Here is a 15476-nt window from a genome sequence, read left to right as displayed (position 1 = left end):
CGCCTGCTGTGGCCCAGGTACACAATGCTGTTAGGAACATGAAATGGAGTCATTATTGGGGCAGCCTGTGGATCTATTACAGTAATTTTTCTACCAAATGCAGCACAGGCTTTTCTGTACAGGATGCCATAAAACCAGCAAGAGATTTAATCAGGTATGTTAATGGATTCAGAGTACCTTCCTGGAATTGTCCTTTGCTAGTTTATCATTTTTGGGTCTTCCTTCTGCAGTGTATGTCTTCATTATTGGTTCTGCTTTGGGTAATCTAGCAAACAGATAATTTCTGCCATTAGATGCTCTTGGAGAAACTAATTTATGTAAGTAGATCATGGCTGATCAACTTCCACAGTCCAGCTCTGGTAATGAGTGGAAGGACTGGTAATGCTGCTTGTAGTTGTGTGCAGGGCTGGTACAGCTGATGTGCCAGCAAAGCAGTTCAGGGGAATTCACTGTTGCATTTTGGGCAAAATCAGCCAGATGCACTCACTCCCCTGATTAAATTGTTAGTGCCAACTCGCCTCATTTTCCATGGCATTAAAGAGAGATTGTTACAAAGAGCGTGTAACGTCTCAGTTCCTCCCAAAGGTACAGGAACTAACGAGAAGCAGCAGTTTGGCTGCGGGGTTGGAGCCTGTTTTGTGGAGAATCCTTGCTGGGAAGAAGCACTTGCTTGTGTCTCTCGCCTGCGTGGTTCTCACATTCACAGCAATTACTGCCCGAGTGCCGCCTGTCAGCTGCTCTCGTTTGGCTCTCCGTTCTGGTTCGCAGCTTTCTGATGTGGGCCACTGCCACATGCAGTAATTCTTGTTGTTTCAGGTCTGTAATTACAAGGGGATTTGGCTTCTGCCTGGTTTGGACAGGAGGAAAGGTGGCTGCTGCTGCTGCTGCTCATTCCAGACAGGTCTGCAGATCAGAGATGGGCTGGCAGCCGCCAGCCCCTCCTACGCTGGAGGTACCCAGCTGCATTTGGATCCCGTGGCACACGAGCCCCGCTGTGGCACACGAGCCTGCTGTGGCAAGGCCTGGCCTCCGGAGCAGGGTTTGTAGGATGTGGCCGGTGCATTAGCGGTGCTCCCGTTCCCGCGGCAGGGTCCAATCGCAGAGTGGTGCCGCAGCAGGCGCTGCCCTGCGCTCCCCCCGGGGCTGTCGCTCGCAGCTGGCTCCGGAGCACCGAGTGCTGCCGATGTTCGAGCCTAAAAGCTGTGAGTGGGCTTACAATGACTATGTCAGAACGCGCAGGACACTCAGCAGAGAGGTGAGTAGCAGCACGCAGCATTTTGCGTTTGGCTTAGAGGCAGTTCTGGTCCTGCTGTTGGAAGCAGGAGGAATCTGCAGCCCACTGAAGCATGACTAATCAGTTTGCTAAAATGCTGAGCACCCTCGAGCCTAAAGTATTTCTGCCCTGTTGTTAACAGGAGCAAGTGATGGTTCATAGCATTTATGTGAGGTGTGTATTTTACCCAGGTCTTAAGCCCTTGACTTGGGAGCTGCATCCTGTGGCAGGTTTCCTTGGAGTATGAGGGAAATGTGCTGCTTGTGTTGCTGCTGCTGCTGTGGGTAGCAGTGTGTATTGTTATTCCAGAAAAGATGCCAATAATTATAGTATCTTATTTCTGCTTTGAGCTTCAGCAGTGGTTTTGTTCTTTGTCATCTTTCTGTTTCAAAGGAACATTTTGAAAAGGTTTATTTGTATTGAATGGGGCAATTCTGGTGCATGACAAGAAATGAAAAAACAAAAAACTCAGGTAAAATGCTAGTAAGTCTAAATATTTTAAAACAGGTGAAGGTGTGCTTTATTGTTAAATATGTTACTTGGTTCAGGGACACAGATTTAAAACCAGGAAGGTAGGAGTTTTAATACAATAAGCAATAATTGACCAAGTTTTAATTATTAAGCAGGGCTCAGAATAGCTCAGAGTAGGCAGACATGATATTGCATTTTGTATGAGGCGGATGCCAAAACTTGGTTAATCAATGCTTGCAAAGCACTCACAGAGTGTCTTGGGTGCAAAAGGATTTGCAGTGTAGCTGAAGTTGTGATAACAAAGCCACTAGGAACAGTGTCACATAGTGTTTCTCTCAAATTTAAAGTCCTGCTTTTTGTATATATAAACTCTTTATTTCTTTGCAGTCATTATTTGTGAAACCAAAACCAAACCACTGCTGCAGTGGGTGGTTATTACTGATGCTATCTACTTGTGCTGTGCTCCCCTGCCTTTTCCTTAAGATGTTATCAGGACTTTGCTTTCTGGTTTTCCTTTCAGCATTCTGTGTTGTGCTACTTTTTAAGGAACTAACACAGTTTCTAAGTCACAAGATAGATCACATTATTTAGAGCTGTTCAGAATCAGGAACATGGTGAGGATTTGTTTGTATTTTGGAGGATGTTTTGTACATGCTTGTATACAATATATTAGTGCAGTGGAGCTCTTTGATCATTAGATGCAGATGTTTCAACTGTCCTAACACTGGCTAGGTGACCTTAACTTCATTAGTGCAGGGCTTTATTGTTTCTTTTGTAGATTTTTTTTTTTGTCCGGCAGTTCTGGTGGTGATGAACTTGGGCCAAACTAACTCAGCTGGTCTGTATTATCCTGTTGCCAGTAACCCTAAAGACCAGCTGAGAAGCCTTGTGACAGGTCAGGCTGACATCTGAATGTTGTAAAGGAGAAAAGTACAGCCAGAGTAGGTCACTGAGAGTCTTCTGACTTTGAGATACCACAGTAATTTATTCTGAGTGCAGAGGCACTTCTTAGAGACAGTGACGTTCCCACAAATATGCACAATGGGAAATTGTAACCCACCTGTGAGTTTGTAGTGATTTGTTGCTCAGGCACCACTCTGAACATGAGCTGAATGAAGGCAGATGTTCCAGCAGCAGTTGGTGTAATATTCTGATGCAGATTGACAATGTCTCATCCTTAAAGTGATAACGTGATCATGATGTCACCAGCTGGAGTCTGGCAGCCTTACAATGAGATGTGCGTTGTCACCCAGTGCTTCTGTGTTTTTGGTACCTGAGCTCATCAAATTGCTATGCTCCCACATGGCAAATTCACCATGTCCAGGTTCTTACCACAAAGTATGTGCAGTTTGGTTTGGCTTTTTTTCAGAAAAAACCTTCAGTCTCTTTCACATCTTACTTGGTGACAGCATAGTTTAAAAAAACCTCCAAAACCCCAAATCCACAAACATAATAGCAGTCACTTTTACTTTTTGCAATCACTTAAGATAAAATAGTAGGTTATGCAAGGGAATAAATCTGGAATTGAGGAAGGGGGGTTCAAGTGCAGCAATAATGCAGTGGTAGAAGGAGAACAGATGTGCTGAGCTTGTTATCTCTTCTGGCAGGTCATCTACGTCAGACCTCAACGTGGCACTGCGTGAATGTATGGCAGCTCTGGATTTATTTCTTAACAACAAGTTCTCAGATGCTTTGGCTTCTCTACAAGCAAAGTAAGTTGATACTTTTTCTCTGTTTATTTGAGTTTGCTTCACCATCTCTCAGGAGATTTTGACCAGACAGCTGGTTCTCTCTTAATAGTTGATAAGTCTGTAGGGTTTTGGTTCAGAAGGGAGGGGTAAGTTAATGTGTTAAGTTTTGGGGAAGACTGATAAGTGCTTTACACTCGTGTGAGTAAATAAAATCTTGTTATTTACTCACACAAGTGTAAAACACTTATTTGTCTTCTAAAATTGATGTCCTCAGCTGTAATGCAGTATGTGATATTCTTCCTCCTGGAAGAGTAAAAACCATCTTCTGTCACATTTAATTTTTGTCTTCTTTCCCATATTTTTCTGCACATTGTGAGAATCTGAATAATTATAGTTATGTCTCTAAATGAGTAACTGACCATCATTTGAAGGTTTGAGAAACATTAGGTATCAACTCTTTCTTTGTTGTTGTAACCATTTGCAGAAACTTTCTCACAGCTTATTTTGCAATTCAGTGCTGTGGTCATGCACTCTGTTTCCTAATTATGTTGCAGCCCAACGTGTAATGAGTGGCCCAGCTGCAAGCAATGAGGTCATGAAATAGTTCCTAAAAATTGTTGTGTCTTTACAGTGTCTGTGATCTGTCATACCCTGTCCTGAAGTTACCTGTGTTCTTGGCTTGTTGAAGTCCGTGGTTAATTTAAATTTCTCCCCCACCCACACAATTTGCTCCATTTATTTTTGAGCCACCAGCAAATTGCATCATGCCTTATTTCAGGACACCGGAATATGAAAGAAGTAAAATTCATAGTGTGAATTTGGTATACACCAGGGGTAACTACAATGAATGCTACATATCTCCTTTGCTGAGGTATTAGTCTCGTATTTGATGCCAGAATCTGTAGTTTAGCCATGTAAGTGCACTCTGGGAAAGAGATTAATGATAAATTGTAGCATCAGCTGTTTAAGTAATGCTGGGTTTATTCACAGCAAAGTTGTTTAGCATTTATATATTATCAGAAGATATAATAAAAATGGTAAGAAGAATAACTGTATTTTCATTAAATCCTGACAGTAAAGCCTCTCTGCCCATCTGGGAAGGCTCACTCAGTGCTTAGCATAAAATAAGGGGATATTTCATTGCAGCAGGTTTCCAAAACACTGCAAAAGCTATGGGTTGTTTTTTTCTGTAAATCCATTTTTCTTCTGTTGCATATGGTTTTCATTCAGCTTTTGTTGGGCTCTGCAGAACATTATTTCATGAGCTGATTCTCTTTCTGTACCTGACTCTATCCCACACTGCAAAACCATTTTGAAACTAATTTTTCATTTTAGCCCGTTGTTATGAGGAGGCCCTTATTCCTGTTGCCTTTGGCACTGAAGGAAATAGAGACTTATGATCTTTGTGAGTGCGGTGAAGAAACAGGATGCTGAATTCCCCCACAGATGAAATCCATTATGGACACACTCCATCTCTTTAGGAATGAGAAGAGTTGGAGAGTGGGCACATGTGGTAGTCCTGAGTGTTTTCTTTCAGAGCCACCAGTTCCTCACTGTTCCTTTTGGATGTGCTGAGATTTGAAAATAGTTTTCTCAGTCCATAAACATACTATCAATGTTTAGAGAAATGCTTCTCAGTTTTTACATGCTTGTGGAAAATTTAGTATCTTAGATTTTTGTGGCTCTAACGCTTCTGGTGTAGGAGATACTCTGCTCTGTATTATGTTAATGCAGAGTCACTAAATTACTCACATTTGACTTCCACAATAAGAGTATTTTCAACTAATTTGTACCATGTGAAACTGACAGCAGATTTGGCACAATGTGTGAGGCTTAAAATCAGAAGAGCTTTCCTAGAAGCTTAAAAATAAATATCTGAGGATGGTGTCTAGACTTGTGTTGAGGTAAAGCTCTTTTTTTCCTGTTAGAAAAGCAAATCCATCACAAAGAAAAACAAATCCATTATAAAGAAGAGATCTCGTTTCATAGAAAAAATACATCTGGTGTTTTTGCCTCATGTTATGTAACTTTTCTTGTTTCCTGAACTACCTTTTAGCTTTTAGAGTCAGTTTTCATTATTATTAACAATCATTGTACAATAGTGGGTTCTGATTATGTTGTGCTTTCTGCAGGAAGTTTAATTAAATTTCTCTTTTATATGGAGTACTCACACTGCATCCAAAAACTCTTAAGAAATTCCCAGAGTTCAGTCACCAAGCACAGCAGTGATTTTCAATATGTAATGTGTTAACTGTTAACATGCATAACACTGAAACTGTCCAATCACTGGAGCAGGGGAAAAAAATCTCATCTTCCTTCTCAGCCCTAACACATGCAGTAAATCCATTAAATGCTGACTGGATTTTAGCCCTTGTGTAATTGCAAACAGACAATAATAAATTAAGGGTTGATTCTGGTGAGATGTTCCCTTCCTCTCCAAGACAAATGCTTAATATTTTAATAATTATCCTGAAGGAAAACATGGCATAATCACCTGATAGTTTGGTGATATCAGATCCATTGGGAGAGTGGTAAATAAGATAAATTTGTGACAGAATTATCTGGACCATTGGATGAAGAGCACCACATGTGTTGCTGCTTGCAATATTAAAGGAATAATAAGACAGTGATTAGTTCCAGGCAGTTGACTTTATTCTGAAAATAGACTCCAAAAAGCACTTGGTGTTATTTGGTGGAATATTAATTCTAGAATGAGTGTGCTTTGAAAGCTTTCCCTGGGAGCTGATCTCTCAAAGATCAGATGTGATTGTCAAATGGAGAGTGGTGAAAGAACAGGGGGAAGCACACCCAGGTAGAGTCAAGCTCTAAACAGTGAATGGATAATTGTGTTCCTCAAAGCCTGGGTTAGCTATTTATTGTAAGGAATGTCATGAACAAGAGCAAGGTTGTTATTTCTAGGGAGTTTGTCTTTTCTATACCTGAGGTCTGGAAGAACACAACTTTTACAGTCTTTGTAAATAAATTAATTGCAAGCAAAACCTAGCTAAATTGTTGGTTTCGCCTCTTTGCTGGAAGAACTTAGCAGATTCGGAACTTTGGAAAATGGCTTTGGTTAAAAAGGCTCAGGGATTCTCTTGCTGAAGCTTTTTGTCTTGTCACACAGCTTTTTGTCTTGGGCCATCCTGGTGGTTTGTGCTAGCAAGGGAGCTGTGGTGGTGGCTGACTGGAGAGGTCCTTGCTGGTTGTTAACTTATTGCTACTGGGGAGTCCTGCAGGAAAAGGGTTTTTATCAGAAATGTTGGTTCATCAAATGTGAGCATTTCTGTGAAAGCCTGTGCCATAGGTCTAGTGGGTTGTTCAGACGTTGGTGGAACCTGGGATCAAAGATGAGGAAAGCCTTTGGGCCCTTGTGACCACATTCTCCTGATGCAGGTTTGATTTGGGCATTGATCTCTCACTCTTGAGCCCTCCTGGATGAACAGGCTCTTGACTGCTCTGTGCAGAGTCTTTCTCCCTCCGTGCTGTTGGATTTGTTTTAAGTGTTGGAAGCATCTTGGTACTAAATCAACATATGGATTTAAATCTGAGGTTTCTGTAATTTAGAAATGCATGTCCTGTCTGCTGGATTACTTTAAAGGATCTGCAGAAAAGATTTTGAGTGCTATTTTTCACAAAAGATTACTAACCCTGGGTTAATTCTGAGGTCAAACCAAGCCAAGATGTTTGATTTTCGTACTTCAGCTGGAAAGCTGTGACTGTTCTCACTTAAGCATTTGTTTTAGAGCAGGAATAAAAGTGTTCTCCAGCAGCTCCAAGAAAGGATAGTGCTGCAAGATGACAATGATTGCACCATAGCTGGAGAAGAGGCATGTGGCAGAACTCCATAACTGCCTAAAGATATTACTTATAATCCTCTTATTCAGTCATGTGATACCAACTACTGGGAAAAGTCATTAATCACAATATTAGTTGCATTCGTGTCATACAGGCTTGTTAACTCCAACAAAGTCCTGAGGAAATTGCTGCTGAGGAATCAAAAGAAGAAAAGTAAAAAGATAACAGGTTTCATTCTGTATCCATCCATATGAAACTCAGGCCTTAAAACTCCTGGGAATATTCCAGGATCTAGCTGGCAACTTTAATTGAATGGTTAATAGAAATAGCACAGATAAGTTGCATTTCTGCCAGCATCTCCACCCCTGAAATAAAAAGAACAAATTTGAATGTTGCTAAATACCAGTTTGCTAATGATAGACATTAATTATTATCTCTTTTAAATATTAGAAGTAAAATAGATGAAACCATTGATTTGGGAAGGGGTGGTTTTGTTTCAGAAACAAATTACTGAAGAGGGAAATCCCTCTTCACCACATGTATGTGAAAAGTACCAATTTTCCTTTTAGTGCAGTGAATTTAATGTTTATCTGCTTTGCTTTAGAAAGCAAATTTCTGTCATTTTGAAAACGTACTATTTCAGTCACTTCCCTGTGCTTTGAATTTGAGCCTCTGGAAGGGTTTTAGTGTAGTAAATACAAGATGAAGTGTGTTTTTCTGTGCCCACTGAGGGTGATGAATAATCTAATGAACAGAAACACTTCATCAGGCTGGCATTTTAGTGTGTTCACTTTTTTCTACTTTACATTATCAGTCTGCTGAAAGAATCATGATTTACAAGGCCAAGAAGGAGCTGTCCTAACTCCACTAGATTTTAAAGTAATTTCTCCATTATCTATCTGTTCTTCTTAGCTTGCAAATGAGATGGATGGTAGCACAGTCTGGGTCTCATAGCACTTATGGCACCAGGATATTTCCCAAAACAGCTTTTCTGCTAGATTGGTTTAGATGGTGAGGGCAAGTAGGAATTAAGGACAGCCACAGAGCACAGACTGCAGTGAAGTTTAAAGATGTGCACTGCAAATTCCTTCAGTGCAGCCATCCTGCTCTGTGCCCTGTGTGTTGGAAAAAGCAGCCCTTGTTGTCATTGTGAGGGCTGGGAAGCAGCAGGCCCAAGTCACCACAGTGAATTATTAGATTATTGATTAATGTAGGATTATCTGAAGTTATCCATTAATATTTTTTTCAATCCAGTCCAGATACCAAAACTTAGGGAGGCAAGTGTATTTCTGGGGTGAGTAATTACATCAGTTGAGGTGTCTTTAAAGTCTGGCTTTTCTCATTAAAAACCCCCTGCAGAATAAGAGGGGATGAGGTTGGAAGGCACCTCAGAAAGTCATGTACTCAAGCAGGGCCATTTTGAATGTCTCCAAGGATTACAGACTCTACAACTTTTCAGGGTGGTGTGTGCCACTGCATGGTCACTCTGACAGTAGAAAAATTGTTTCCTGATGTTCAGCCAGAGCCTCCTGTGCTTCATGTTGTGCCCATTGCCTCTGATCCTGTTCCTGGGCACCAGGGAAAACAGCCTGGCTCCATCCTCTTTGCTTCTTCCCCTCAGGTATTTCTGGATATTATAGGAATGCCCTGAGCTTTCTCTTTTCCAGCCAGAACAGTCCCAGCTCTCCTGGCCTTTCCTCACAGGAGAGATGTTCCAGTCCCTTAATCACCTTCCCCACCCTGCTCCTGAGTGTGTCCATGCCCTGAGGAGCCCAGAGCTGGGCACAGCACTCCAGGTGGGGCCTCACCAGTGTTGTGCAGAGGGGAAGGAGCCCCTCTCTCATCCTGCTGGCAGCAACACTCCTCTTCATGCAGCCCTGTCTTTGTCAAGAGCACATTGTTGGCACACACCTTTCTCCTTGAAAGAAAAAGAAAATGAAGAAGCACCTGAAGTAAACACATTGAGAACAGGTGTGCTGAGGGTGGAGATTTTGAAAGGATATCCTTGTTTGACTGCAAGTATTTTTGAATATTCCCTGCCATGCAGAGCTATCTGATCTGTTCCAGAGTGTAAACAATGGACATAGCAATCGTTGCTCCTTAACAATATTTGTCTTAAGTTGTGCTGTTTGTCAGGGTGGATTAGCAAGGTCTACAGAGAGTTTCTGTGTCAGGAATTTATCTGAGCTCACCCTTCAACATATTTCTCAAGTCGTCCTTATTAGACCTCTGTGCCTGAAGATATTTTGATTCACTTGCAGGGAATTACACCAGACACAGGTGAATGCTCTAAATGTGTGCAATATATAAACCCTCTTTCCTGTCAGAGAAAAGGTGCCAGCAATGGCTGCACATAGGAATTAATTGTTTTCCTTGCACTGATGCCAAAGTTTTTTACTTTCTGCCAACGTGGCACTGTCTGAACCCCTAGAGAATAATATTTATGTTTAACAGATTGAGGTGGAGGTTTGGCAGAAGGGGAGAGGAAAAAAAAGCTGTACTTTTTGATACAGACTTTAATGCTTCTGGTGAAAAGATCTGTTTCAAGGAGATTCTATTTTGGCCATGGTTCTAGTGTTGTGTTACTTATCTCCTTGAGCCTGTACTGAGTAACTGTCCCAAATTAGAAGAATATCAGTTGGATTTGTGTCAAATGTTGGAGCATTCATTAGATAATAAAAAACCCCCACCAAAATAAACCCCACCATGATTCTATTGTTTCTGAATGATGAGCCATGTGGTTAATTCCTGTGCTTTATGTTTGTTAAATATCTATCCTCAGCTCAGAATTGATACATTTTAGCAGAGTATGGAGAACTGTAGACACAATTTCTTGTACAAATCTCAATCTATTACTGTTTCTTGATTATTTTGCATGTTCTTTGTGTTTTTTCTAATTCATTTAGACCTTGTTGCCATGAGGCTGATGCATTTCTGGATTTGGGGTTGTATTTGCTTTTTTAAAGCAATAATACAATCAAATCAGCTGTGCTTTGCACCTTGTTTTCTTGCAGAACTAAAGACAGCATGTATCATGCCCTGACCTATGCCACCATACTGGAGATGCAAGCTATGATGACATTTGATCCTCAGGACATACTGAACGCAGGGAACACAATGAAGGAAGCTCAAGCCACCTGTCAAAGGTAAGACTGCAGCAATTCTGTCAGTAAATAGTTCCTTCTTGGGAAAGTTTTGAAAGGCAACTGGATACAAAAGGAAATGTAATCTTACAGAAATCACAGGAAAACTGAGGTTGGAAGGGCATCAGGAGGTCATCTAGTCCAGCCTCCTGCTCAGAGAAGGATCACAGCACATAAATGAGGGTGTTCAGCAGTCTAGTCTTGAAAACTTCAGTTTACCACAATATCTGATTTTCCCTGTCAATTAGAATTTGTCCTACCTGTAGTCCTGGTTCTGCAGTGTCTGGAAGTTGTTTACAATGTTAAAACACTGCAGGATGTTCCCATGGGTGATGGTTGTACTGCATTTGTCTGAGTCAACTGTGCTCCCACTTTTGCACCCACATTCACCCATACACACAAAAAATAAATCAAAACACCCCCTTATCCCTCTCCTTCATCAAGATAGATTTCTGTGCTCAAAGGGTAAGAGACAGATCCCAGAGGACCTTGTTGGCTAAGTTAAGTTCTCTGTGGATTGTGCTGAAGTTTGTGTGTGTGGTGAGATAACAGGGGGCTGGTGAGCACTGGAGGCACATTGGAGACTGTGGGGGTGGCTGGCTGGAAGATGTGGTTCTCTGTTCTTGATGCTCCTTCTTCAGAATGACCAAACTGACTTCTTGCAGATTTAGGAAGAAATCTACTGTAGCTGATTCTATCAACAACCTTGTGCATAGGCAAAGCCTTGAACACTTCACTGAAGGTAACATCTTTCACATGGGTAATGTTTTCCTTTTTTATTTATGCAGTTTGAGTCCTGTAGAATTGTTCACTCAGTATGTGCTTGCAAATTGTGGATTCACTGACAAAATCACTGATCTGGATTTGCTAGACCAAATGTGAGTGTTTTGGCCATTGCAGTGTAACCAATCCAAAATCACTGGTCTTGTTGCTTTCTGGCTCAGCACTCCCAAAAATTGCTGGGTAAGAAAATATCTAGAAAGAAGTGTTGGGTAAGGAAATATCTAGAAAGAAGTATTGAAGTGCCTGTAAAGGTTCTAGATCCAGAAATTTATGGAAAGCACCAGAAAAGTTTCTGCAAAGTTTCCTTGACTGTGTGTAATTTCTGTTTGGAGTTACATCAGTAGTCTAGAACTGAAACACCACAGCAAATTTGGAAAATATTTTTCTCAGTTTGAGCTCTGTGATCTTATTCCTACATTAATGGGCTAAGTGGTTTTTAATTACTTTCTGGCTGATTGATTTGTTTTCTTCTCTCTGTGTGATGTTAGAGGAAATCCATGCAGAAATTTGTTATGCTGAATGTTTACTTCAGAGAGCAGCACTCACATTCCTCCAGGTATGGATTCCTGCATGGCTCTTGGGGGGAAAAATATCATACAGGTTTATTTTCCTAAATGGACTGATAGAAGACTATAGTTTGACCTAATGGATCTTTCAGCTGGATCAAGTCTGGATTTTATCTGGGCTATCTGGTGGATATTAGAATGTTTCGTTTTCCCTCATGATTACTAAAAAATACTTATCTCAAGACATATAGTGCTGAGTGCCCTATGACACCTTTCCCCACTCCCTTTTGGATGTGTGAAATGTAACTGCAGCAAGCACCAATTTTTAGATGATGTGTTGGGGTGTCAGATTAAAAAAAGAGTAAAAGGTGAGATGGTCATTGAAGTTGTGCTGGAGTACAAGCAAGAGTTTTGTTTGAGTCTGGCTGGTGTTCACTCTCCCAAGGCTGCTTTCTCACTGGTTTGTTCTTGAGCAGCAATTATGTTCTGTGTAGCTATTAGGCTCCACACATGCTTTCTCCTTAACAGTGCTGTCTGTCTTTAACAAAGGGGAGCTCTCCCTCTTCTTTGGATTTTATCTGCCTGTCCTAATGAAGCTTGATTTGTTTGATGGAGCAACATTAGCAGTACTTGCTAGGGCTCCAGCATTCAATTTTAATTGTTAGTCACAGTTGAAATACTGGTTTTTTAATTGATTTGGCTGTACTTGCTGTATGAAAGTGGGCCTCTTCATCCACCAAGGGGATAATAAAAGCCACAGTCAGAAAAAAGCTGCTGCTTCTTGGCGCAAGGGTGCTGATAGGAAATGGAATGCAGGTGGTGCTTTTATAGTGTTTGGGAGTTGCCAGGTGGGCTCTGATTTATGTTGCTTAGAGTTTATGAACCGTGTAACCTTTTTCAGCCATCTGCTAAGTCCCTCTGCTAGAAACTATTGCTTCATAGCAACACCCATAATCAGGGGAGCTTCTAGTAGTTTCTGGAGTGCTGATGATGGACTTTGATATGACCAAGGTGTAGCTGTTTCCATTTTCCTTTGGGATGAGTAGCCAGTTTGGGTGAGATCTGAAACTATGAAAGGAAGACTTTTGAGAACTTTTCTATTTTGTCTATAGAAAAGGAGCATTTTAAAGCAGTGTCTCTTGGTTTTAAGCACTATTTTTCACAGATATCTGTTTATGAAAATGTTTATGGAGACATGAGGATTAAGAGTACAAAAACAATTTCTTGTCCTCTTTTGCAAAAGTCTCTTTGCTTCCTGTTCTGTTCTGTGTTTAATTTTTCATGAACACATGAACCAGTTTGAAAAATTAAACAGAGGCACTTGGTTCCAACAGCTACTGAAGTGGGTTAGTTTTGATGCTTAGTAAAAGTGACCAAATCCAGTTGAAAACACATGAAATGTACTCTCAGCATTTTTCAAGGGCTGAGAAAAATTCTCACATTGGCTCTCTCCCTGTTGTTGGTATCATTCTGAGTGTAAACATTTTAAAGCCATATTCTGTCCTTGTTCCACTGTCCATTCAAAGGAAAATATAACTGAACATTTACACATGGCTGGGTGTGCTGCACCCCCCAATATGCTGTACTTAGTACATCTCATTAATTCATCTAAACCATGTATTTTCTCCACAATGCCCTCTTATGATTTTTCTGTGATGGTATCTTCTGTTAAAACACACGTAGACTCTGAGTTAATGCAAGAGCAGACATCAAAACAAAGCAGAGGGACAGATTATATATGTGAGGCAAGAAAGTGCCTTCAAAAAGTGATGAAACTAAAGACCCTCTAACTAATAGTCCCCCAGATACTTGGCTGTAATTTATCACTTTGTTATAGCTTATCATGTAACATGTTATCTTCCTAGTATGGATCTCATGTATATATATATGAATATTCAAACCAGAAAGAGCATATCCTGCATAATTTTACTGACCCTGCTTCACTCTCAGGACATGAAACTCTATTCTGCAGACTCTTGAGGACAGGCAGTTTACTTGGGAACATTTCCTGGCTCAGCACCAGGTACATCCTAACTACACTCAAGTACAAATGAGAGAAAGCTATTTTTTTGAGAGAGCCACAAATGCATGTACCTTAGGTGACATCTATTAGCTGAGTCCCAGTGTTCATTAATGCAAATTCAGATGGTTCAAAGGTGACAAGGGCTAGACTGATCACACAAAGCATTAAAATAAAATGCCTGTGTCTAAGCAGAGTAAAAAGTATTTTAATATAGAAAGGAAATCCTAAATCCATGTATAATATATCTTAGAGGCTTATATTGTCTGTCATGCTGGTTATGTTCCAGGTGTGTATTCATCTTCAGAAGACAAAAGCCCTTTATAATGCTTGCAAATTCATATTGCTGCTGTGTTTCCATTCCAACAGGATGAGAATATGGTCAGCTTCATAAAAGGAGGCATCAAAGTCCGAAACAGTTACCAAACCTACAGGTGAGTCAGAGTGATGATGTCATTAAGTGCACTCTACCAGTAAAAAGTGCTGCTGGTGAAATTATCCAATTCACAAATTCATTACTGTTGTATTTACTCAGTCTTTATTATGGGCCTCACATCTACAGAATCTTCCTTTGCATAACAAAGGACATGAACATTATGGTTATTTGGATTGTGGAGACAGTGGACCCTAGCTCTGTTAACTCCCAAGGTTTTCCTACTTCAAGTACTGTATCCTTGAAATTATGTCCAAAATATAACTGTTCTAAATGATGTGCTGTTCATTGTGTCAGCATAGCAGAATTTGCAGGATCTGTAGGCTTTAGGCATAGTGAAATGGCATTTCTTTATAGTACCAGCTGCAGCTTTTTGGAGCATTTAATGCCAGTAGCTGAAGCACAGTAAAAAGTGAAGGCTTAATATGCATCACATTTTATTTATTTTAGAATTATAAATTTTGATTCAGAGTGGGCACAAAATGTCTTGTGTCCAGCAGACACAAAACAGCTTCAAGTTCAGAAGGCCACTGGAAGGGAGAGAGAGATGACAGTGTCCATGTTTGTGTGGGTTGAAGGTGGCTCTAAAAGCAGGTCCAGAAGATCACACTTACGGGGAATAGTGCTGAGTCTGTTGGCAGCAACCAATCAAAAACGTGTGGCAGCCTGAACACAAATACATGCTTCCATTTTCCAATGTTTTTTCTTTCCCAATACTTAACAAAATAAACTAAAACAGTAGTGTAAAAACCACATAGCTATAGAAAGCTTGGAGGCAAATTGATTTCAAGCTGAGCTGGATTACATGGGAAATAAAGGGACACTACAAAACTGAGACCTGTAAAAGTTAGAAAAATGAGTGAAAGTAATTTCTGATGCATCTGCCCATTTTATAATATTTGTTATGATTGTCTTTTCCTATATAAAACAAAATAATCTTTTGACCATGCACTTAATCTAGGGATTAGTGAACCTCCCTAGATTAGGGAGTCAAATTAGGAAAAAGTCAAAGTCAAATTTGCTAATTTAAATTTAAATCTCATGCACTGCTCCATCATCTCTTTTTGCAGTGGCAAAGTTTGGTGATGCTCCCAACAGCCATCCTTGAAACATTTTCAGGCTGAAATGTGGTTGAATACTGACTATTGAATTCCTATTTGGCAGGAATTCCTCTCCAGGATTCCATGGTTTTTAATTGATAGTAATGTGACAGAAATTATTTGTTGATAAATGCAGCAAAAAGTAGATGTTGTTCACTTGAGTGAGAGGGCAAATTGGCCTTTTTCAAACTGCTCTGTAGTTCAGGGTAATGGGGTTACTGTCTTACTGAATTATAATTAATCATGTTATTTACTGACACT

At 40.4% G+C, this 15476-nt stretch overlaps 1 protein-coding gene across 3 annotated transcripts in view; it reads left to right on the top strand.

The window, feature by feature from the left end:
* Positions 1–15476, top strand: part of TTC39A (tetratricopeptide repeat domain 39A) — a 51274-nt gene that overhangs the window by 7076 nt on the left and 28722 nt on the right. The window contains exons 1-6 of one of the 3 annotated variants that reach the window (XM_054638098.2): positions 624–816; positions 3352–3456; positions 10245–10376; positions 11039–11115; positions 11645–11712; positions 14052–14116. In XM_054638098.2, coding sequence (XP_054494073.2) covers positions 776–816; positions 3352–3456; positions 10245–10376; positions 11039–11115; positions 11645–11712; positions 14052–14116 — 488 coding nt within the window. In that variant the 5' untranslated portion in view covers positions 624–775. Of the gene's footprint in view, positions 1–623; positions 817–856; positions 1256–3351; positions 3457–10244; positions 10377–11038; positions 11116–11644; positions 11713–14051; positions 14117–15476 lie in introns of those variants that run through there. The other 2 variants (XM_077182508.1, XM_077182509.1) reach the window with 2 other exon arrangements.

The sequence above is a fragment of the Agelaius phoeniceus genome, chromosome 8 (assembly GCF_051311805.1).
Source record: "Agelaius phoeniceus isolate bAgePho1 chromosome 8, bAgePho1.hap1, whole genome shotgun sequence".
Lineage (NCBI taxonomy): Eukaryota > Metazoa > Chordata > Aves > Passeriformes > Icteridae > Agelaius > Agelaius phoeniceus.
Note: the sequence above shows the minus strand (reverse complement) of the source record. Positions and strands in the feature narration are given on the sequence as shown.